At 39.7% G+C, this 22,307-nt stretch overlaps 1 protein-coding gene across 1 annotated transcript in view; it reads right to left on the bottom strand.

Moving 5' to 3' along the window:
- Nucleotides 1-13: 13 nt before the first annotated feature.
- LOC141807349 (tyrosine-protein kinase yes-like) overlaps nt 14-22,307 on the bottom strand; it is a 30,922-nt gene continuing 8,628 nt past the window's right edge. Inside the window, exons 2-12 of the mRNA XM_074693296.1 lie at nt 16,026-16,332; nt 13,482-13,581; nt 12,929-13,027; nt 10,915-11,018; nt 9,906-10,055; nt 8,526-8,681; nt 7,955-8,134; nt 7,217-7,293; nt 5,175-5,328; nt 2,980-3,111; nt 14-1,508 (exon numbers count right to left, since the gene is read on the bottom strand). Coding sequence (XP_074549397.1) covers nt 1,300-1,508; nt 2,980-3,111; nt 5,175-5,328; nt 7,217-7,293; nt 7,955-8,134; nt 8,526-8,681; nt 9,906-10,055; nt 10,915-11,018; nt 12,929-13,027; nt 13,482-13,581; nt 16,026-16,323 — 1,659 coding nt within the window. The 5' untranslated portion in view covers nt 16,324-16,332 and the 3' untranslated portion in view covers nt 14-1,299. The remainder of the gene's footprint in view (nt 1,509-2,979; nt 3,112-5,174; nt 5,329-7,216; nt 7,294-7,954; nt 8,135-8,525; nt 8,682-9,905; nt 10,056-10,914; nt 11,019-12,928; nt 13,028-13,481; nt 13,582-16,025; nt 16,333-22,307) is intronic.

Genomic DNA, 22,307 nt, shown 5'->3' with positions numbered 1-22,307 from the left:
TCAAAATCACGTCTTTTATTGTACAAACTCTCATAACAAGACTGCATCCACCTCCTCTCTTCCAAATATATTTTGCAATCTTAACTATTTAATAGTATTCTTACAAAACGAGGATTTTATAACATACAAAGCCCTTCTTTACAAGCCCAGGCTTCAGTTGGTGTTACTTGCACTGCCCCACTTATTTAGAGACAGGAAATGCAAAGATAAAGTAGAAAAACAGTTGTCATTGCAGTACAAACAGTCTTTGCAAGGATACATGAACACAGAAGAATTCCAAGTGCTTGGTCACTTTAAGCACATTTGTTCATTTCCACTCAGAAGTAACTTTAAAAGTCTGATCCTGCTTCCTCAGGTGTCAATCTGGTTTGGTGAGTAACTGAAAGGTCCTCGAGTTTCATCACTGTTTAACCCGCTGAAACATTAAACAGAGCGATCTTATGTAAGCATGTGTCCGTGCTGATCACAGTGAGATTATACAAGAGGAAGAATTATGGCTTTGTTGTGTTCAGTCTTCACCGAGACCTCTGCAGGATGATGGGCAGTCGAGGAAATCTTCCACTGAAGCTGTAAATCCATGTCCATGTGATATGGATGAAATGCAAAGGAGCTTTAAAAAAATACAACATGAAAAACGTGTTGTAAAAAAATCAGAAAGGCGTCAGAGACTGTGTCCCAGTCCTGTAACTTCATGTGTAGGAAATAAAATTGCACAGCATCTGATAAAAATTAAGTAAAGTGAAGCTGCGAGGGATTTTCTTTTAAATAATCATTGTTAAATGGACCAGCAGTCCCCTGAGAGCCTCTCCCTGTCCGTGTTATATATTATCTCTCTTAATAATTAATTGCTTTAATGCATAATTTACCAATCCACCACATAAGAAAGCAATTTGGAGGCAAATGTAGTGTGAGATCTCAACATTAAACCACATCAAGGGACAACAGTTGGACCCAGCGCTGTGGTTTTCTATTGCAAGGGATTATCACAGCTTGTTTCACAGCATTATACTGTCAGAAAAAATCCCACATGTAGTGTTAAAAACAGATCTGAAATTTTTTTTTCCACCACAGTCAGTATCATACATGGCTGTAAAACCAATCTGTAAAATTAAAACAGTTCACTCAGGTTAGACTTGTGTAGTACCATGTATGGAAACAAAAAGGACAATAAATTTAAATGTTTGGACAATGAGGTTAAAATATATATCAATGGAGAATCTGTGGAGCAAGTAGTGGTTCAGTCTGGTTTCCAGTCGAGTTGTTGGATGAAAAGCTTGTGTTTATTCCAAGTCCGGCAGGCTATAGGTTCTCTCCAGGTTGGTACTGTGGTTCTGTGGAGGTGAAGTAGTCCTCCAGGAAGGATTGCAGGTACTCGAAAGTCGGTCTCTCATCCGCCTCCTTCTTCCAGCAGAGCTTCATCATCTCGTGCAGGGACTCGGGACATCCTTGGGGACAGGGCATGCGGTAGCCACGCTCCACCTGCTCAAGGACCTCCCGGTTCACCATCCCTGAGGAGGAGGAGGAGACACAAAGGTTAGAGTCTTTTATAACTTTTCAAACACTTTATGGGCTCGGGTTTCTAAATTTTATTGGCTTGTTTTGTTAATTTTTAAACTTTTTTGATAAAACCATGATCCTCTTAAAAAGAGAAGGGCTTAGATTAAATTTTCTCTTAAATAGAATTATATTACGGCAAACAAATTTGAAGCTATAGCTAAGAAGATATTGCTTAAGCTCACCAACAGTTCCTGTTTATCTTTCTTTGATTAAGTTGTGCAGGATTAACAAGTTCCTACATGTCTATTGCTCTAAAAAGTGTGTTTTTGTTTTAGCCAATTACATCTGTTTCCTATGCTTATGCTAAGCTAGCAGGCTGCTAGCTGTAGTTTCCAATCAAATGTATAATTTGGAGTTGTTATCAACAGTAAGTCCAGAAGTGCTGTTAATCACAACCAGTGTGGCTGAAACTCTAGCCCAACACCCTGTTCTCCTGTCACTGTAAAAAAAAAAATTAAAGAGGGGGTATTATACTTTCTAATATTTAATTATTAACTGTCTCATAACACTTTGGAGAGGCAGACTTCAGACACCAAATCAGCCCATAGCGCTGCCTTTTGTGAGACTCCAGAGAGCAAGCCAATCAAAGGTTAGGGGGGGTTGTGGAGCTGGAAGCCTTAAAGAGACAGCAGCTAAACAAAGCGTTTCAGACAGAGACTGAAATAAGGGTTTTATAAAACTCAGGAGTAAAAGAAATGTGGATATCTTTGAGCTGCAAATCACATTAAACTACTATGGGGACTAAAAAAAAAGTACAGTACCCCCTCTTTAAGTTTGCATATCTACTGTATTTGTGGAAAGTTTTAATGCTTTACCTTGTTGTAAACAGCTCATTACTTTGAGACTATCTTAAGGCCCCAGCTCTTTCACGTATTCTAACAAAATGTTGCTTGTTGGTAAATGTTGGCAAATAGAAGATGATTCTTTACTTTAATAATTCATCCAAACGTTGAAATTGTTTTCAGGCTGAGTTTTCTGAACTTTTAAACTCAGTGTCTGATGGAAAGTGGGGCTTGTGGAAGGTGTCGCAGGGCACTGCAGGCACTGCTCCCCAGGGCAGTGTCAGTCTGGCAGATGGTTATAAACAAAAGTGGTGTTCAATCTCCTCATCGTCCTCCACCAGATGGTCTCATCTAATCTCAAGTGTGCGTGTGTGTGTGTGTGTGTTAGGGTATCAGTGTGTGTATGTGGATGCCACTGTCACTGTTCTCCCTGCAGAGGCATAAACAACCAGCGCAGACAATATCAGACAGCTTCACTTCATCCTCTGTCATTAATGAGCACGCCAGCTTGACGCCTAGTGACAGACTGAAAGCTGATAACTCCTGCTGTGAGTTACCACCCTAAGACCGTCTTATTTTGTGTGTGCGATTGTGAGATTATGTGTATGCGTGTGTGTGTGTGTGTGTCACTGTCATTTACCTGGATAGGGCACTCTGCCTTTGGTGACGAGCTCAGTGAGTAGGATCCCAAAGGACCAGACGTCTGACTTGATGGTGAAGCGTCCGTAGAGAGCAGCCTCAGGGGCCGTCCACTTAATGGGGAATTTGGCTCCTGTACGCCACGGAGAGCGGAGGGGTTAGGTGAGGTAATACCACTAGAGGGCGTAGCAGCTTTATGCGAGAGGGTTTAGTGACACATAATGACATCATAAAGACCACATAATCTTTTTTTTAGTCAGGGTCCAACAGACTTAGAAATACTGCTCAGAGAAGAGTATGTTAAATTTAAGGTTTCAGGTTGAGTGGAAAGATTGGGTCTTATTCTTAAGGGCCAGTTTAAATAAAAGAGCCCCTCTGCATGCACAAATAGGACAGTTTGTTTCTTTTTATCTTCTAAAGGGAACAGGACAATACTAGGAAAATATATATATATATATATAATTTACTTTCCAATCCCGCTCTGTACTGGTTTTCTCCTCTGAAGAAAGTGTGACAACAACAATAATTGTTCATATATACACCTACAGAAAAAAATTTTCCTAATAAAAATTTAAAGGAATTTCCAAGAAGACTTCTGCTGCCTTATTCACGTACCATGTAGAATTCAGGATACTTTCCTGAAAATGACAAAGATCCCCTTCCTGAAAATTTAAGCTTTTGCACTCACACACTAAAAATGTAAGGAAATTTTCTAGAAGATGACATGGGTAAAACTTCAGCTATTCATATTCATACAACCTGAAGAATTCAGAACTTCCAAGAAAATCATAAAGATTCTTTTTCCTCAAAATTTCATGGGGTTAGAAAATATGAGCTGTTTGCATTAATATACACTGAAACTTTCAGGAAAATATGATAGAAAATTACATAGGAAAAATTTCAGCTATACTCCCTGAAGAATTCAGAAAATCTTATTGTAAATGACAGAGATACTCTTTCCTGAAAATTTCTGGGAATTTTCTGAAAAACGTTGTAGTAAATGACACAGGAAACACTTCAGCGTTCACATTCATACACCCTTCTTCTAAAAAATGACAAAGATTCTCTTTCCTTAAAATTTCTGTGACTTTTCAGGAAACTATTACCTTTTTGCATGCATATAAAAATCTAAGTAAACTTTTCTAGAAAAATACATAAAAAAACTTAAGGTCTTTGCATTTGCATATGCAGACAATTTCATGAGACTTAAGAAAATTTTCTAGAACTGACTTGGGAAAAACTTAAACTGTTTGCATTCATATACCCAGAAAATGTTGAGAAATTTTATTTGGGCCGTTCAATAAATGGGCATAGCAACAATCAAAAAATGGCTTTCCTGAATATTTCTGAATTTTTTCTAGAAAAATTCTGGGGGAATATTTAAGTTGTTCCTGTTCATAAAGCCTGAAATTTTCTTGAATTTTTTTTCTAGAAAACTACAATTTGTTGAAATCACAGTACCCAGAAAATTTCAGGAATTTTTTTTTTTCTAGAAATGACTTGGGGAAAACTTAAACTGTTTGCAATCCTATACCCAGAATATGTCAAGAAATTGTATGTTGGTTGTTCAAAAATGGGCATAGCAACAATTAAAAAATTGTCTTTCCTGAATATTTCTGGAATATCCCAGAGATTTCTGGGAGAACATTTCAGCTTTTCCAATTTGCAGCCTGAAATTTTCTTGAATTTTTTTTAAAAAAAACTACAATTTGTTAATTTCAAAATACCCAGAATTTTTCAGGGCTTTCTTTTCTAGAAATTGACAGTGAAAAAATTGAGGCTGTTAAATTCACAAACCAGGAAAACTTCAGGGCATTCATCAATTTTTGTACATAAATGAGTACTGATTCAGTGATTCAGGCTTTGTTGCGACAGAAATTTATTTAAAAAATGACAAAATAAGGCTCTAATTATGCACTGAAGAGTAAAAAGAAAAGGATTTTCTGTAATTGTGGTGAACCAGCTCTGTAAGGAGCTGATGGACTGATGAACCCTCACAGCGTGAGAAACGTGTAACTAATCAGGGCAAACAGGAGCATCTGCTTTCAGCTATCATCCTAATTCACCGTGATAGCAGACAACAGGGAGTCATCCTTGCTGCGAGGTCACTGCTCCATCTATTTCTGCTCTGACACCACATTCAACTGTGACTCAGGCTGTGTGTGTGTTCATAAATCTGTGTGTGTGTGTGCCCACCTTGCCTCGCTGTATACTCATTGTCCTCTATCAACCTGGCCAGGCCAAAGTCAGCGATCTTGCACACCAGGTTGTCGCCAACGAGGATATTTGCAGCACGCAGGTCCCTGTGGATGTAGTTCATCCTCTCAATGAAAGCCATGCCGTCTGCGATCTAAAAGAAAACAAAAAAACAAAATTTGTGACAGCATCTCATGGTGGCGGCTTCTGTGCAAAATTTTTAGCATCTCAGAAGTTCAAAGCTTCTGTCAGACAAAGAAAGGAGACAAACCCTGAAAGAAGAGAAGCTATGTGTGCCAAATCTGGAAGAGGAAGTTATGTTTACCAGAAGCTGTCGCTCTTTATTTAAAATCTGAGGCTTAAAATAGAAGCCTGAACTTCATGACTCACTGACACAAATCCTGCGCTCGTAAAACAAATAAAAAAATAAAAGACCTATTTATAGTTCTATCCTATCACAAATCAGTCAAATTTGTTACAACCGATTCATCCTTTACCCTCTCACTCTATCTTCCCTGAAATAGACGAATGAATCAATGATATGTATAAAGAAATGATATGAATCTGGGTTAAGCTGTTCTTGTTCTGCTGCATGTCTGTTGGAGAGTGAGTTCATTAAGAAAAAGAGAAAACAGACTCAAATTCCTTGCAGGTGTTCCCACATCTGTATCAGAGGAAAATCAAGGTGAAAACCCCAAATTTGCCTCATAATTCAGTCTCAAAAGAAATATGAAGCAAAGTTTCTTCATCCTCCCATGAATTGCAGTGTTTAATAATGGTATTAAGTGTTCACTCAAGATATTTAAAGAGGGGTATTCAACCTCCACATATTTTAAACATGAATATAAAGTAACAATACTAAATGTGATTTTCAAATCTCTACATACTCATATGTGGTAGAAATCACAGAATCTGTCTGCAGACTTCTCTAGGTGAAAATGGTCCGTTCCAAAAATTCTTTGTGAGATCTTCACGAGGCTCGCTGAAACAATGAGGTCATCACTTAAGGATCTCCTTACTGCTTTATCACAAGCTGGAGGGGCAGGCCACAAAGAAGCAAGACCTGCTCATAGCTCTGCATCCAACAGGCCTGACCAATCAGAAGGAAGGGGGTTTATGGAGCGGGAGACCTTAAAGGGACAGCAGCTAAAAGAAAGCTTTCACACAGACGCTGAAATAAGAGCTTTCCAAAACTCCAGTTTGTGAAAAAAGTAGTTTTTTTTTTAGCTGTGAATCACGTAAGGAAACTAAAAATGAATACTAAAAATTGCACAGTACTCCCTCTTTAAAACTTTGGGAAAAAAGGCTTATATATCACAACATCCAGTCCAACATACCTATGGGCAAGTTCGACACCACTTTTTTTCAGACCGATACCACTTGTACTTTTGATAAAGTTTTGATGATTAGTGACAGATCATTTTGAAAAAGACAATCTGCAATTAAGTCCAAAATAAACCCCCAAACAACTCTTTCTGACTTTGTGATTTTCTGCAAATAAATAAACAAAAGGTGTCATAAAACAACTTACAACTGTAAAAATTTTAGTTATTTTTAAAATACAGTTAGGTGCAATATAAAATATTTTAACTGTCAACTCTCCCTGGTTTATTCAGCTTGTTTAAACAGGATCTGACACACTTTTGCTGTGGTGTCAAAGCGCTGCAATGTAGCGCCAACTACTGGAGAGAAGGACTTGATTATTGGCTGCTGGTATCTGCAGCCTTCACAAGTACTGATACTTTAAATTAAGGCTGGTATCAGCCCGATACCAATGGTACTGGTATTGGTACTCGCCCATCCCTGATATTAAGACTTAAATATTTGTAAGAATAAGTGATTTCATGAGCTATGGCAAAAGGCTTGACCCCTATTGTGACCTTACAACCCAAAAGATATCAGTTTATTCTTGAGTCATGGTGAAGTTTGTGCCACATTTGAAGAAATTCCCAACAGACATTCCTGAAACATCACATTTCCAAGAATGGGGAAAACAGATGAAATGAAACATTAATCTGGGACATCACTGAGGTATGTCTCACCTGAGCAGCCATATCCACCAACAGAGGGAGCTTCAGGAATTTACCGTCGCCTTCTTTAAGGAAGTCGAGCAGGCTTCCTGTAAAAACAGGGACAGCGAGAAGTCATAAATGAGGAGCGGTCATGAGTAATAAATTAATAAATTCATGCCAATGTCCTCTTGTATGAGATGTTAAATATTCCAACTCAGCCCTTGCTCCACTCTGTACTTAGTCCGGGAATTAAACCACAGAATAAAACTGACTCTGTATTGAAATCTTCTCATTTGGTGTTCTTTAAAATAAGTTTTTTTCTGCATTAGGAGCAGAAAATGTCTTTAAAATACTTCATGAAATCACTGCTGCAGCTGAAACTATGAAGCCTTTCTGCAAAGCTCCTGCAGTTTTCAATTAAACATCCCAGTTTCAAAGCTCAGGGAGCCACAAGGGAATTTCAAGGACCTTCAATCTGTACAGCACATTAATTAAAACATTCATAAAATTTACATTTTTTTCCTGTAAGGGACTCATCATGCATCGTGTTTCTGACATCACTGCGGTGCCTGAAAAACCAAGGCCTCATGACCAATTTGGAGCCTCAGAAAAACGCTGGTTGTGTGTTGTTGGGCTTTTTTAAAAATAGATCTCATGAGAGAGGAGAGGAAACAGCTGAGTCTTGTTATCCTCAAGAGCCAGAAAATTAGTTGTACTGCAAATCAAATGGAACAATTTAGAAGATGAGTTTCAGGTATGCGTGTGTACCTTTGGCCATGTACTCTGTAACGATATAAATGGGCTCCTCGGATACGACGGCGTACAGAGGAACCAGTTTGTCGTGTCGGAGCTTCTTCATGATCTGAGCCTCTTGGAGGAAGGCCTCGGGCGACATCGTACCGGGCTTCAGCGTCTTTATGGCCACCTTTGTCGTGCCGTTCCACGTGCCTGCACAGACAAAGACGAGGGTAGAGAAAGCTGAATGGCCACGAGGGTAATCAGGGCTGTTAATGAGGTGTGAGCGGGACAATATCATCAATTAGGTCTTGTAATTGCTCAGACATGCAGTCCTCACAGAGAGGATGAGCGGATATGAGTCTGCAGTTCGGAAAGCAACAAATCATTTTGACCATCTCTGGAGAATTATAACAAACAGGGGAAGCAACTGCAGGAAGTGGATAATTCCCCAGCTCAGACAAAAACAGACATGATAAAAATAGACTCAGAGTGTTTTTCTGATCAATTTAAACAAACAATGTTAAGTTTCCCTTCCTTGCTTGGATAATTACAGTTTCAAAAGGAACAAATGCCGCCCAGAAATGAAGCATTGTCATCTTACCCATCCAGACCTCGCCGAAGCAGCCCTGCCCCAGTTTGAGCTCCAGGCGCAAAGACTCTCGAGGAATCTCCCAAGCGTCTTTCGCCAGCCCCTGGGTCTGAGGCTTGACCGTGGGACAAACTGTCGTCAGCCGGTGGCAGAGCCCGTCAGCGTGCTCTGCGATAAAAGCGAGACCAAAACATGACATCACCCAGCTGTGCCACTTTCACACACACAAACACACGGAGTACAAGGTTTTAAAATCTGCTTCATGCTTCAGCTCATTCCCTTTGATGTGGATGAAATCAAACTTTTGTAGCAACAGTGATGAAATATAAATGAGATGAAGTGGCTTCTTAACACACTGACACTCTCTGCAGAGTCAGACTGAAAGCAAGCGGAGAGATTTAACCTGAGCTCCCCTTGGGCAGAGGAATCATAACTGCACCATCAATTTTTTATAAAATCAAATGTGTTTCATCTCCTTCAGTAACTCTGTTAGGCTTTTATGCCACATTTACTCAGCTACTCGCAAATCATATCGATGTAGTAAATCCATTCTGACCTGTAGACACAGCTACAAGAAAAATAACCTGAAAATTATGGAATTAACTGAAACTCTGAATGAAGACAAACATAGTCATAGTATGGCTGTCTGTTGCAGCAGCTCTCTCTTCTTTGTCCGTTTCTTTTAACTTTCTCACCTCTTTTTCGTTATCTTTGTATTTGGCGTGGATCATTACTTTGTATGGTTCATTTGTTGGTCATGGACACCAAACTTTTTGTGGTTTCAGTGATATCTTTACTACTTTTTCTCCTGTGTTTGTCTGGAGATCCTACATGTAACCATGGCTGCATTGTTTACATGTGAACTCAGCTGTTAGCAGCCTATAGCATGTCAATGCTAACTGGTGCAAGGCCTGATGTTTCCCCACAAGGTGAGGAAAAGGAGGTGAGGATGACGTGCTGGTTCTCAGGTGTGAGCTAAGAAGTGATGACATCAACCTGTCCTTCCATCCATTGTTATTGGGCACGTAAGATCTATCTCCAATAAGATGGACAAGCTAGCTGTGCTAACCCAGCAACAGAGGGAATACCAGAGGGCAGAGTAGCATCATGCTATTCACAGACATGGCTAACGGAGCTAACACCAGGCACCAACGTCACATTGGAAAAACTTCACCTGCTGTGAGCAGACAGGATACAGGAGGGAAAGACTAAACAACCAGTCATTATCTATCTTGTTATGGACCTTTTTGCACTTTCTACACACTTTCTTACTTATGTTTTCTTGATTGCTGCTGTGACACCTCTTGAGTTTTCGGGGATAAATAAAATATTTTCTATTTTATCCTATTCTATCATGTAAACAATAACAAAGCAGCAGGGTGTCTTACATACCTGTGTAGTGTTTGACGAGCTTCTGTAACGTTTCAAACTGTGCCCTTGTGGTGATGTAGTATCCCCCGCTGTCCAGCTTGCGGATCTTGTAGTGTTTCACGTTGTCTCCTTTGGTGTCATCCCAGTCTCGTATGGAGAGAGAATAAGCACCTAAAGAAGAAAAGGGAAATATTCTGTCATCAAGTTTATGTCACTGTTGGTCTCAATCTGGATCTGGTCAAGCATCCTTATGTTTTTCTCCTGAAGCTGCTGTTCTTGATTTCTTGTCTACACTTTTTTGGGATTTTGATGATCGTCTTCTCTTGTGCAATTTTTTGACCTGTTTATTTACAATACGAATCCTGGGGAAAATAAGCAGCACAAAACCTTCACTTTAGGAATAATATTACTGTTTGTAATTTACTAATATTTATGCCCAAGTGACAGTTTGCCTACTGAGGAAATATGAAGCTCAAGATGCACTTAAATCAAAGGGGCTGTGAGGAGTTTCTAGGTGATCTTGAAAAAGTCTCCCTTCTTGATATATACCTGATTGTAATCCGCACTTTAAAACAAGATTATTAGAGTCAATAAAGGTCATCTCAAAATGCCACTTGGGGTCGAGCAGGACCAGATTGAGCAAGTCTAAGTCTCTATGACTACACCAGAAGTGAGTTTAAAGCTACAGCACGCTTTGTCATCTTTGACAAAGAATCCATTTCTTTATGCATAATTTACAACCTCTGATTTGAGAGTTTTTGGCCATTCAACAAACACGGCTGTCGGGTTTATAAATTATGAGCACTGTTATTGGATATTTAATGAATAAACGCTTCGGGAACTTCTCTTTCAAACTGCAGCTACAGCAGTCTCCAGCTTTCTTACTTTGCCCAGACTTGGTGCACTGTTCTCCTCCTTGACCTTTCCATTTCATAAAAAGTCCCATGTCCATCCAAACCTCTGAGTGCTTTCAACTGATCAGCACTTTTACTTGTTACTTATTTTCTGTTAATGTATAAGTGATCATCACCTTTTGTAGTTTCACTTTCTCGCACCAGGAAAGTTCCTCGGTGGTTCCCCGGATTCAGCAGCAGCCTCTCAGCGTCTTTGCGACCCATTTTACCAAAGTACCACCTATCAAGAAAAAAACATACTCATAAAAAACATTCAAAAGCAAAAGAAAGCGTATTATGCTTCTTTTAGGCTTTATACTGTCCAAGGTTTCAAAAGGTCCAGAATTTTCAAAGTTGGAAACTTCCATTCGAAATTTATGGAAGTAAACTGGGAATTTATAAAGAAGAACTTGAATGTAGCTAGGGTACATATTGGGGATGGGCAAGTAGCAGGGTAGGTATCAGGCCAATACCAGCCTTATTTCAAGGTACCAGTTCTCACAAAGGCTGCTGATACCAGCAGAAAAATCTTTCACTGAGTGAGTCCTCCTAGCCAGTAGTTGGCGCTACATTGCTGCAGTTTGACATCACAGCAAATGTGCGTTAGGTCATGCTAAAACAACATGAATGAATCAGGGAGAGTTAACATAAACTGTTTTATTTTGCACTTCAGTTTATTAGAAAAAATTCAATAACTCTGACAGTTAGTTTTATTTTGCACTTTTGTTCATTTGTTAAAAACAAAGAGAGCTTCAAGAGGGAGTACATGTCCTAATATTGATCTGAAAAAGTTGGTATCGAACATCCCTAGTGTGTATACTGCAGCATAATTTTGGCCTAGACAAACTCATTTAATGCAAGTTCACTTGAACATCTATGCTATTCCTTGACCACGTGGCAGCATTTTGCTTACTGCAGGGCTTAGTGTGGTGTGCGTAATGCCCACAGCACAAAATCATATGAAGGTCTCATATTAAGCAAAAAACAGTTAATTAAGTCTTTTAGTGAAATTTGTGGGTCTTTGGCTTTCCCCCCAGCCCACAAAATGTGATATTTAATGACAAAACCTGCACTTAGTAGTGCTTGTGAATGTAAAATCCTGACCTAAAACGAGCTGTGTGGATTTTGGGGATTTGCCGACATCAGCGATTCCCTTTTTTTCACCAATCAGGAGCAAGTCTGACCTGATTGGTCCACCAGAGCAGATACCCCTGCATGCTGAAGTTGAAGAGCCATCACTGCTTTGTTTTTGGCAGTAAACAGCCACATAGTTCCATGCACAAGCTTCCCATCTCGGAAGAAGACAAGACTAAGTGGCTAGAGTTCATTTATCAAGGAAATGTGCCAGCTACACTCAGTAAAACTGTGCATGATTGTGCTGGTCACTTTATGGCTGACTGCTTTTCCAACTTAGGACAGTAAATACTAAATCAGAGCGTTCTGAATAGAGGGGCTATGAAAGCCTGGAAACAATGCTGCTGTGCTTGATTTATTGGCTTTTTGGACCAAAACATGTTACTACCATTTCATGAAGATATCAATGATCCATATTAAACTGCAGAAAAAGAGCAGAATATGGGACCTTTAAGGCACCATCTGAGGCCTGAAAAGCCAGTAAGCTTTGAAAAAACAATTTGGAATATTTCCAAATTTTCCAAGCTTAGCTTCCCATGGACAGTTTTTGGAAATTTACTGGGAAATCCCCAATATGGTCCCCAACGATTTAAATCTCAAAATAACCCCAAGATTTTTTCACACAGTGTTTTACAAAACCCTGTTTTCATCCTCTGTTGTGAACACTTTGTTTTGGCTGCTGTCTCTTTAAGGCTCCCTGCTCCACAAACCCCCGTCCCTCTGACTGGCCAACCCAGAGTCCTGCCAGGGCCTGAGCTGGGTAAACCATTTTGATCAGTTTGATCAGTTTTGAAAATCTGCACACATTTAGTACACTATTCAGCATTGTTTCTTTACATCCATGTTTCAAATACTGAAATGAAGAGAGTACCCCTTTTTAAGTTTATAATCACATTATGAAACTTCCTCGACATAGTCTCAGTATGCTTCTTGCTCAGTAATAATAGTGTTATTCTTCTCCTGGTTCGGTGGTTTTAGATAGAATCGAGATGCTACAAAAAACAGCATCAGACTTACTCCTCGGCCTGGATGGAGTCAGCTGGGGCCACGTAATTGCTCGGGATGTAGCCTTTCCTTCCCGTGTTGATGGAGCGAGCTTCCCACCAGTCTCCCTCACTACAGGAATGAAAAGACACAAGAACGATGAGATTGTAACTCATTTGATTGTCAACCAAAGCCTGGAACTGATAGGCCCTGCTAGGATTGATACAAGTCCTCTCTTTTACACATTTTGTTCGTCTGCATTGTTCAAACCTCCAGATTAGAGTTAAAACAAAGAATGGAGCTGTGTCTGAAATGTGAATCATTACTGAAAAACACTGGCACAATAAGGTTTGATTGAGACTAATCTACTTAACATTACAATGATGTAACCTCAGGCAACATTTCTGCCACCGCATGAATTAAAGGAAAGAAATATCAGACACTCAGCACTGAGAGGGAAATGAAATAAGAGTCATTCATGAATCCAGATAGACTAGGTGCAGGTGCAGCAGAGAATTAAAATATGAAAGGAAGCAGATCCTAAATATGTTCCTTATCTAACTGAAAGAGAAAAAAATATTCTCACGTATTGTTGATGATCTGGAAGCGGTCTCCTTTTTTGAACGAGAGATCATCAGATGTTCGAGCTTCATAGTCGTACAAGGCCACAAAGAAGGTAACCCCACCTGAACACAAAACACAAACCCTAATTCAATGATTGAACAGCTGTTGATGAAAATAACATCTGTAAACAGCAGACAACGGTCCAAAAAGTTGACAAAAAAGTACAAGGTGCATGATGGGAAGAAACTACTTTGTTTGAGTGTACAGCTAATCTACTGATAACTAAGAAGATGAACCACCCACAGTGCATGGTTTATTTAGTTTATTGTTCAAATATATTAGATAGCTCTGTCTGAAGTTAGATAGGAGTGGTATTCGGTCAAATAACGTCTAAACCAAATCTATTTTCACCTAAACAAAGTAAAGACTGGATTCAGAAAACCGGTGATTAAGAAATTACATTTAGTAACCCCCACAGTCGTCCCTTGTGTTTCAGAGCAGTGATGTGTTGTTCATGAACGATTCACTCAAAATGAACGAATCATCTGGGTGAATGAACCAAATCACTTACTGAAAAGAGTTCATTTCTCCAAGCCCACCCTCCCTCCTTATTTTCATGTCAGTACTGTACTGTACCAACTGAACCAACAGGGCAGAGTCAGTCAGTAGTCCTGATTGGCTAAAGCCTGACTGTACAGCTCCCTCTCATGTCTCAAAAATCGAGGTAGTACTAAATATTTTTCTGAACATTTAAGTGTCATAAAAATGTTTGCGTCTTTTAAAGCTGCTGTCAGTTTGCAAATGGCTTGTGTATCCAACTTAATTTCACTCAGCTGACTGTTTTAACATTCACTAGCAGGGGTCTCCATTCAACAGTGTTTCGGTCAGTACAGTGTGTGTCAGTACACGTTCGTGTTCAGGCAGCCTCTGAGTTTTTCTCTTCCACTCAGGCCATGTCTACCCGTAGCCAGATATTTGGGAAACCGCATATTTTTAATACGTTTAGACCTGTCATCCACACAAAACCGCAGCTTATGGCACTAAAAATTATGCTTTCTGAAGACTCCGACCAAAGTTAAGATTTTGAAAAAAAAACTCCGGTTTTCGGTTCTCAAACGTCACAGCTGAATGACGAGGCTCACTCTGATTGGCTGGCCCGGGTTTTACGTCTGGAAAACACTGACAAATATAGGTTTGGCATGCCTCGAGCTGCACTTATAGGCGGCTTGGCCCACTATGTGTGGACTAAAGTGTTTTTAAAAACCAACAAGGGGGATATTTGTTTTGAAAACACCCCGCTACGTGTGGACATGGCCTCAGTCAGACAGTCAGTGATTTGTGTACTGAGCGTACCAAGGAGAACAGTCAGAGAAAATCTTTGGGATCATTTTAGCAGCTTTCAGTTTTCAAACTGTAGCTTTATCCCACTGAATTTTTTATTCACCTCCAGTAATTCTCACCACGATCATGAGCAGAACTAAATGTTCGGCCATGTTTCAGCTGATTAAATTCTGACTCACAGGCAGAGCTGTGGAAAAGTACTAAACGATTCAGTGAATGAATCTTTTAAACAAATCACTTTACTGAACTGATTCATTTTGATTTCAGAGTAAAGCCTGACCCTTTTAACTGGTGACTGTTAGGACAGAGTAACTGACATGTTCGGCTGAAGTCCCGAATTAGCACGGTCACTCTTAACCCCAGAACACCGGGTGCTTGTTAACGGTTGTAATCCAGTCAAAACTCAATAGAAGTTGACTCGGTGGTGTAGTTTCAATTATGGCAACATTATATCTATATTATTGCACAGAATAATCCAGCATTCCTCCCTACATTTTTCCAATTTGTTCCTTTTAAAATAGCTGACAGCTTTTTAAGGAGCTGTGCAGCCTCCTGCTGAGATGGAGTGTGGATAAACAACTCTGACTCTGTTAAAGGAAATACCTCCTTTAAAACAAGGAAGCAGAATAAGGAGACTATTTGCCACACTCTTTCCAGACACATATCTGGGATGTTTAGATGATTTCAAGAGACGCAGTGACACAAAGGAACAACGCATGGTGCACTAACAAACCAGTTTTGATATCATCATCATCAAAGCTGTCATTGTGTTGATCCTATCAGACATACTGGGCTATTTAAGGTTGAACACAGGACATGAAAATCTCTGATTCAACCCATCTCTTCATTCTTTAGAAAACATTTCACCCACTGAGGATTCACACAGCCAGGCAGATGATATTCATATACCAGCCACTGACAACAGTAATCCCATTATCTCATAGAGAAAGCAAACACCATGGAGGTACCACCTTCACCTCCTCCTGAGAGAAGATAATCCATAACATGGAAGAGGATTACAACATAAATCTCACGTAAACAATCCTGTGTTATCTTGGGACAGCTGTAGGCTGCTTGGACACATTAAGGGTGATTACAGCTGATAGTAAGGCCGGTGTTAAGTCTAACGAGGAACAAATAGTTGAATGAATAATAGAAAGGCTTTAGATGTGCGCCACATGTTGGGCAGACTCTGGCTTGGTGTTACACCCTGATTTTTACTCACTTGAGACAGCACCAGAGAAAGAGTTGGACACAGGCCCGGTGAAGGACGATGACGCCCCTCCAAAGGGAGTCATGACCGCCGAGGAGCCTCCAAACGGCGTGAGGGTGTGGTTGAAGTTTGCAGCCCCAGAGCTCGATGAAGACGAGGGAGGTTGATTCTGCTGCAGTTGAGTGGGATCAGGCCCGTAGTGACCGACGTGAGGCGTGGCGGCGGTGGCGTTCGGATCCGACCCGGTGGAGTTCTCCTGCCGATACTTCATATTCGAACCTTTGTCCTCTTTGCTCTTTATGCAGCCCATCGTCTCGCCCTGCAGGACAGACACACACAGAGCCATCAGTTTACTGTATCACAAACTGGAGCAGATTCTTTGGCCGCCTTAACGATACATTAATAAAGAGAAGGGGCCGAGGGAGGAGCAGGATTAAAGTTGCAACATCAGGCATGTGGCAACATGTGTTATGAAATGAAAATTTAATGACCTGATATTGACACGTGAGTCATTTTGTTGTTGTTTGAGGGGCTAAGACTATAAGCCATGTAAGTAGGACATATGGGTACATTTTCAATCCGCTTTGAATCACTCACAAGTCAAACGTTTAGATTAAATCGTGCACACATGTTGTAATTTAGACAAAGTACAAAACAAAGGGATAAAACTGTGATTATCTGCTTTTATCGTTGTGATCCATTGCATGCTATTGTTGCTCCCTAAAGAGATGTCTTCATGTTGACACACAAATGGCGGATAAAATTAAGAATAAGAGCTCAGTGAAGCATCAATGCTGTGCTCTCTGGCTCTGCCTTGTTGGTAATTAATACAATGATTCATTTTTGGGCCCCTCCTCATGGAGGAATTATGAGGTTGGTCTAATATGAGAAAGACCAAGGGGTCCCAAATGTCAAAGACCTCCTGGGTCAGGGCCTCAGTTTGAAAATGTCAATGATTCTTTGTCATATCCAATCAAATGTTCGAAATAGTAGCAACAAAGAAAGCAAATATCAAAATCAAAGTGCATCATGGTTTTTACCAGGCAAAAACAAACTACTGAGGAAAAAAATTACAAAATAGTGATGTGAAATGATTGCAGAGGGTCAAAGAACCGAGAAACTACAAACAAAACATATAGCTTAAAAATGGCAAAAAGCAACCTCAGGATAAATAAATGTGGGATGTGAATGGACCACAAACTGATGATGAACAATCTGAAGGAGAACATGTAACCAAAAGAGATTAAGTTTAACAAAAAAGGATTTGAAACAAATACAAGGATGTTTCTGATGACTCCCCTGAGACAAAATTACTTCAAAAAGACAAATGTGGCTCAATGAAAGGAATACAAAATGTCCTCACACAGTCCTCACATCAGTGACCATAAAAATACTCAAAAAACTCAAGACACTAAAAAAAGATAGGTAGAGTCTGCAGGATTTTCCCTAAAGATAAAATGTCCACTTTCTTCTCTTCTGGGCCTCTGTACACGTGTGTCAGTGCCTGTGTCTGTCTCAACCCCTTCTCCTCTGCCTGTATGTTGATGTTTGGGTTGATTCAGGACGTTAATGGGTGGACAGTAAGTGTGCTTACATCAATCAAAGCACACCCAATATGCAAGCGACTCTGTGTGTTGATTAGCAAGTGGAAGAAGCTTTTTCAAGTGGCTATGAAAGGGTACGTAGCACAGAGCAAGAAAAACACAACCAAAGTGAAACAAAATGCTAAACAGATAAAGCTTACTTACACTACTTCAATTATTAATATGTTACAACACAGTACATCAACGTCACATTGTGTGCAATTTTTACCTGTTTCTGTATAATTATGCCCAGAAATATCCAGACTCAGAGACCAATAACGTTTTACTCACTTACAGTATAAACTCAGTTAAATGTTGTTGACACAGAAAACCTGTAAAGCTACTTTTTGTATCAAGAAAATTCACAACAGGAATTGATAATCAGATCGATAAGCAGAATCGATAAGGGCACTGGTATTGACAAAATCTTATCAATTCCCATCCCTAATGTCAAATACCATGATTAGCTTGTGCTAGCATGCCAAGTGAGGTGCACGGCTCTCAAGTCTCTCCTACATGGAAAGGTGATGCACAGGTGGTTGTTAGGCTAGTGAGTGTGTTCACGAAGTCTTGGTTGGAGTCAGTGGGTGTGCGCTGCTGCTGGCACTGAGCCAAGGAGAAGAAGTAATGAATGACATGTTAACTGACAAGTAACTAAATTCCTGCAGACCCTACCTTTGACATTTAAAATAAAAGCAGAGAGACAAAATGTAGACTAAAAGACAAAAAAAAAAAAATCACAAAGAAATTGAGAATGATTAAAAAAACAACCACAAATAATAAACTCAAAACATTTGTTAAGATATAATAGTACAACTGTATCAAGGCTAAAAAAGAGACATAGATGTATATTTGGAATGTATGGGATATGAATACTCAGTAAAAAAAAATCTGTTAAATAAATGAAAAATCTGTTAAATAAATAAAAAATCTGTTAAATAAATAAATGAATACACAAAAAAAATGTGGCAATAAAGGAACACTTTATATAATTAAACAGATTTTAATTGCTTTGACTTTGATTAAAAACTATTGATCTAAAAAAAAAAAATAATAATAATAATAATAATAATAATAATAATAAACTCAAAACAACCATAAAAAAAACTAAAACAACTATAATGAAACAAAATTCCCCAACAAAAAGACTCAAAACAACTGCATGAAGACTTGAAACAACCACGAATACACTGAAAATCACCAACCGCAAGGAAAAAAAAGCATCATCCAAAAAAGGACTTAGAACAACCATGACTAAACCCAAAACACCAACAAAAAGACTCCAAAGACCAAAAAGGGACACACAAACTACAAAGAGAGAAAACTGTGAAATTTTAATGTCAACAAACTGTTTGGGTTTTACTGTCCTGCTCTGATGATGGAGGGTTGGGGTTTTTCAGGCGTACTTAAGGCTCCTGTTGAGTCATAATTTGTCCGTGACTCCTGACTGTGCGACAAGATTTAAAACCCTGGTGTGTCCATCTGCGTGGTTGTCATTCCCCCACCTAACACGATTTGGACAGACTCGCACTGAGGCATTCTTTGGTGAGGTGAAGGCCCGGAAAATGTGGAGACAATCAGACACGCTCGTAAAGACGTCTGAGCTCAGGGGAGATCAGAACGCTCTCACTCGCCAAGAACAACAGCTGCAGGAGGACTTGGACTTGTTTAATTGGCGCTGACACATTACAAGACAGTAAAACAATGGAGGATTGAGGTGAAATAGGAGCTTTCATTCAGCATAAAAGCAGACTGAATAAACACATGCTGCTGATGACTGTGGCTCAGTTGGTGAGAGGAGAGTTAAGGGCAACAGTTCAGTGAATAACAGGGTCACAATCATGCATCCATGAAACTGAAGAGGATCTGCTGCTGCTGCTGTAATGCACCTTTTCACTGATTCTGGAGCAGCGGCCTTGATTTCAAGAGGTGGAAGGTTTTTTCTTTTTTCTCCTCATCGAAGAAAGGAGGAGCGTGATCAAGGGTTCATTGAGTTCTCCGACTGAACTGCCAAGGAAATCAACTAAATGGGGACAACCACAGAAACCTTCCAAAGATTCAGAACACTTTGCTTGAATAAAAAAACTTGAGTCCTTTAAATTACCGCTCGTCCTCCGCAGATCTGTTTTATGAGCGGTCAGCCACTGAAAAACAGACGCGTCAAACTGAAACAGATTCCTTACAAATGTCTTCAAAGGATTATCCCAATAAATCTATTCACAGATGTCAGATCCTGAGCCAACATGCTGGGAATGTTGGCATTAAAAACAGACTTTTTTCCAACCTTTTCTTAAACCTCTACAACCAAACAGTGTCATGGAAAGCGAAAGGCTTCACTCAGCGGCTCAGTCTACCGTGGTGGGCTTGTGTTTCCTCATCAGACAGACGAGAGTTTGGCCCCGCTGGCTCAGCATGCAGAGAAACTTACCACGCTGTAAAACACTGGATGGTGTCCCAGAAATATTTGCACTTTGGAGCGAGGATGTTTTTCCTTTTTAAAAAATGAGACATCAGCTGTTTCACAGAGGTGACATCACCCTTTTAAACTGCAACTAAGTGAAGTCATGACTTCGGGTGCCAAAATAAAACTCTACACGTTGGTATTTTTTTTATTCAGCTGGCTGATCTCAACCTCCACAACTCCCTATTGCTTAAATTCTGCATCAGATAAATTCCATCAAATCCAGCCTGATAAGAGAAACAACAACAGAAAATGTTCCTCAGAGAAAAGAGCCATTAGCGGTTGCGTGGGCATAAAAAAGTGGTTCAGATTGAGTTAAGAGCAGAGGCTGAGAGGGAAACAGCAGGTTGGTTAAATCAATGAGGGAGGGGACGGCCGGGCACACAGTGCCAGCTCCACCAGCTTGAACCAGGAGGATTATGCGGATAGAGGATTTACCCTAAGAGGATATTCACTGAAAACAAAAAGGAGTGACCAAAAGCACAAAGTCCACCTGCAGTGGGTCTTTTTGACCCTTTCAGACCTTCTAAATTTTTTACTTTTGTCTGACAGAGATGTGTTTCAGACCTGAGGAGGATCTCTGTAGTGAGATTTGCGTATATCAATAACCAACCACTAAAACTTAATTCAAAGCAATCTGATTTTAGAGCCTGGGAATAACAAACGCACTTCACCAAATGCTGAATCACTCTGACCAAAGAGGTTTGGTTAAAAAAGCATACTCTTGAATTTTGTCCCATTTGCTGCTGGATGCCATGCTGACTCAATCATTGGCAGTCACATCATTTTGAGTTTGGGGCCAATCAGAATCATAACTTTGCCTCTGACAAGTTTTATAGCACAATACTGTTAGACATCCAAGTCTTAAGTTCTTAGGTTGAGTAAATTAAGTGTTTTCATCTGAACTGAAGGCAAAGCTGAGAGTCATCTGCAAAGTCATATCACATGCGCCATGTGACTATTGCGCATGTACATATTGCAATGGCGATGTTCAAATGATATATAGTGCAGGCCTAGATGAAATGTTGTTGTGTAAATGGGGCCTAAGTTAAAACATACAGATTTTATTGTTTCACAGGTATTGTTCAATGATTTTCAATAAAATAAGATTGAAACATTGTAGGTATATGCTGTCAGTTATAAAAAATAAAAAAATAAAAATTGGTATTGGCCCAAATCTCGATTGGTCGGCCAGAAAATTGTGATCGGTGCTCCCCTAGAAAAAGTTACTTCTTTCCTCTAGCAGAGGGTAAAATGTCTGAGTCAGGTGATGTGCATTTTATGGGAAAATATAGCTTCTGATATAGTCTGTAGACATCTTCATCATCATTTAACTTTTTCACATGGTCTGGTGTTAAAAAAGCAAACTAAAAGTTGCAAAAATCATAAATATCAAAGAATTGCAACTTAAATCGAATCGGCACCCGAAAATAGTAATAGAATAGAATCCCAAGAAAAGCATATGGTCCCAGCCCTACCAGTATCCCTATATGATAGAATATGATACGAATAGATATAAGATATGATATGATAAATGATACAATGTTCAGGGGGGACTAACTCCCAGATTTCTTATAGAAGTATTGAATGTCAGGTTTACACCATCCTGTGTCGCTTTATCATCAGACAGCATGTAATAGGAACTCTTGATTTTTCTATCCACTATCTTAAAGCACTCTCCATCAGTGCCTTATTGTTTTAAACCAGTCAGCCGCTATCTGAAAATACAATTCTATTTTTCCCAAATGTTGGTCTGTGCCGGGTGACAAATAATGAAACAAAAAATAATGTGTCTGGGTGGCATTTAAGGCCACAAAGAGCAAGCAGCTTGTTCGGATCTTAAATGTCAAACCTTCCAGATTTCAACATCAAAGTCTTTTCACTCCAACACTGGATCATTCATGAGCAGCAGAGCCACGAGGCTACGAGGAAAATCTGCTGCGCTGCTAATAATAGAAACTAATTCTTATTGCTGACAACATCCCACTGCCCTCAGGATGATAGCATGACCTACAACAGCACATCGCATGCAAACACAGGAGGCCTCCCAGTTGCACCAGTTAGAGTCACATGGGAACAATGCAAGAGGAAGGTAAAGAGTTTGAGAGTGGAGGGTTATCATAAACTAACAAAATACAAACACATGTGCACAATCTGAGGCTACTTCCTCTATCTGATTTGGAAGGTGTGGTGCTATTGTTTCAGCTCTTCTCCATCTGACAGATTGAGACAGAAAACGAGGGCAAAGTG

This window comes from Halichoeres trimaculatus, unplaced genomic scaffold (genome assembly GCF_033239565.1).
Source record: "Halichoeres trimaculatus isolate MK-OKI-2021-1 unplaced genomic scaffold, fHalTri1.1 fHalTri1_scaffold_18, whole genome shotgun sequence".
Taxonomy (NCBI): Eukaryota; Metazoa; Chordata; class Actinopteri; order Labriformes; family Labridae; genus Halichoeres; species Halichoeres trimaculatus.
Note: the sequence above shows the minus strand (reverse complement) of the source record. Positions and strands in the feature narration are given on the sequence as shown.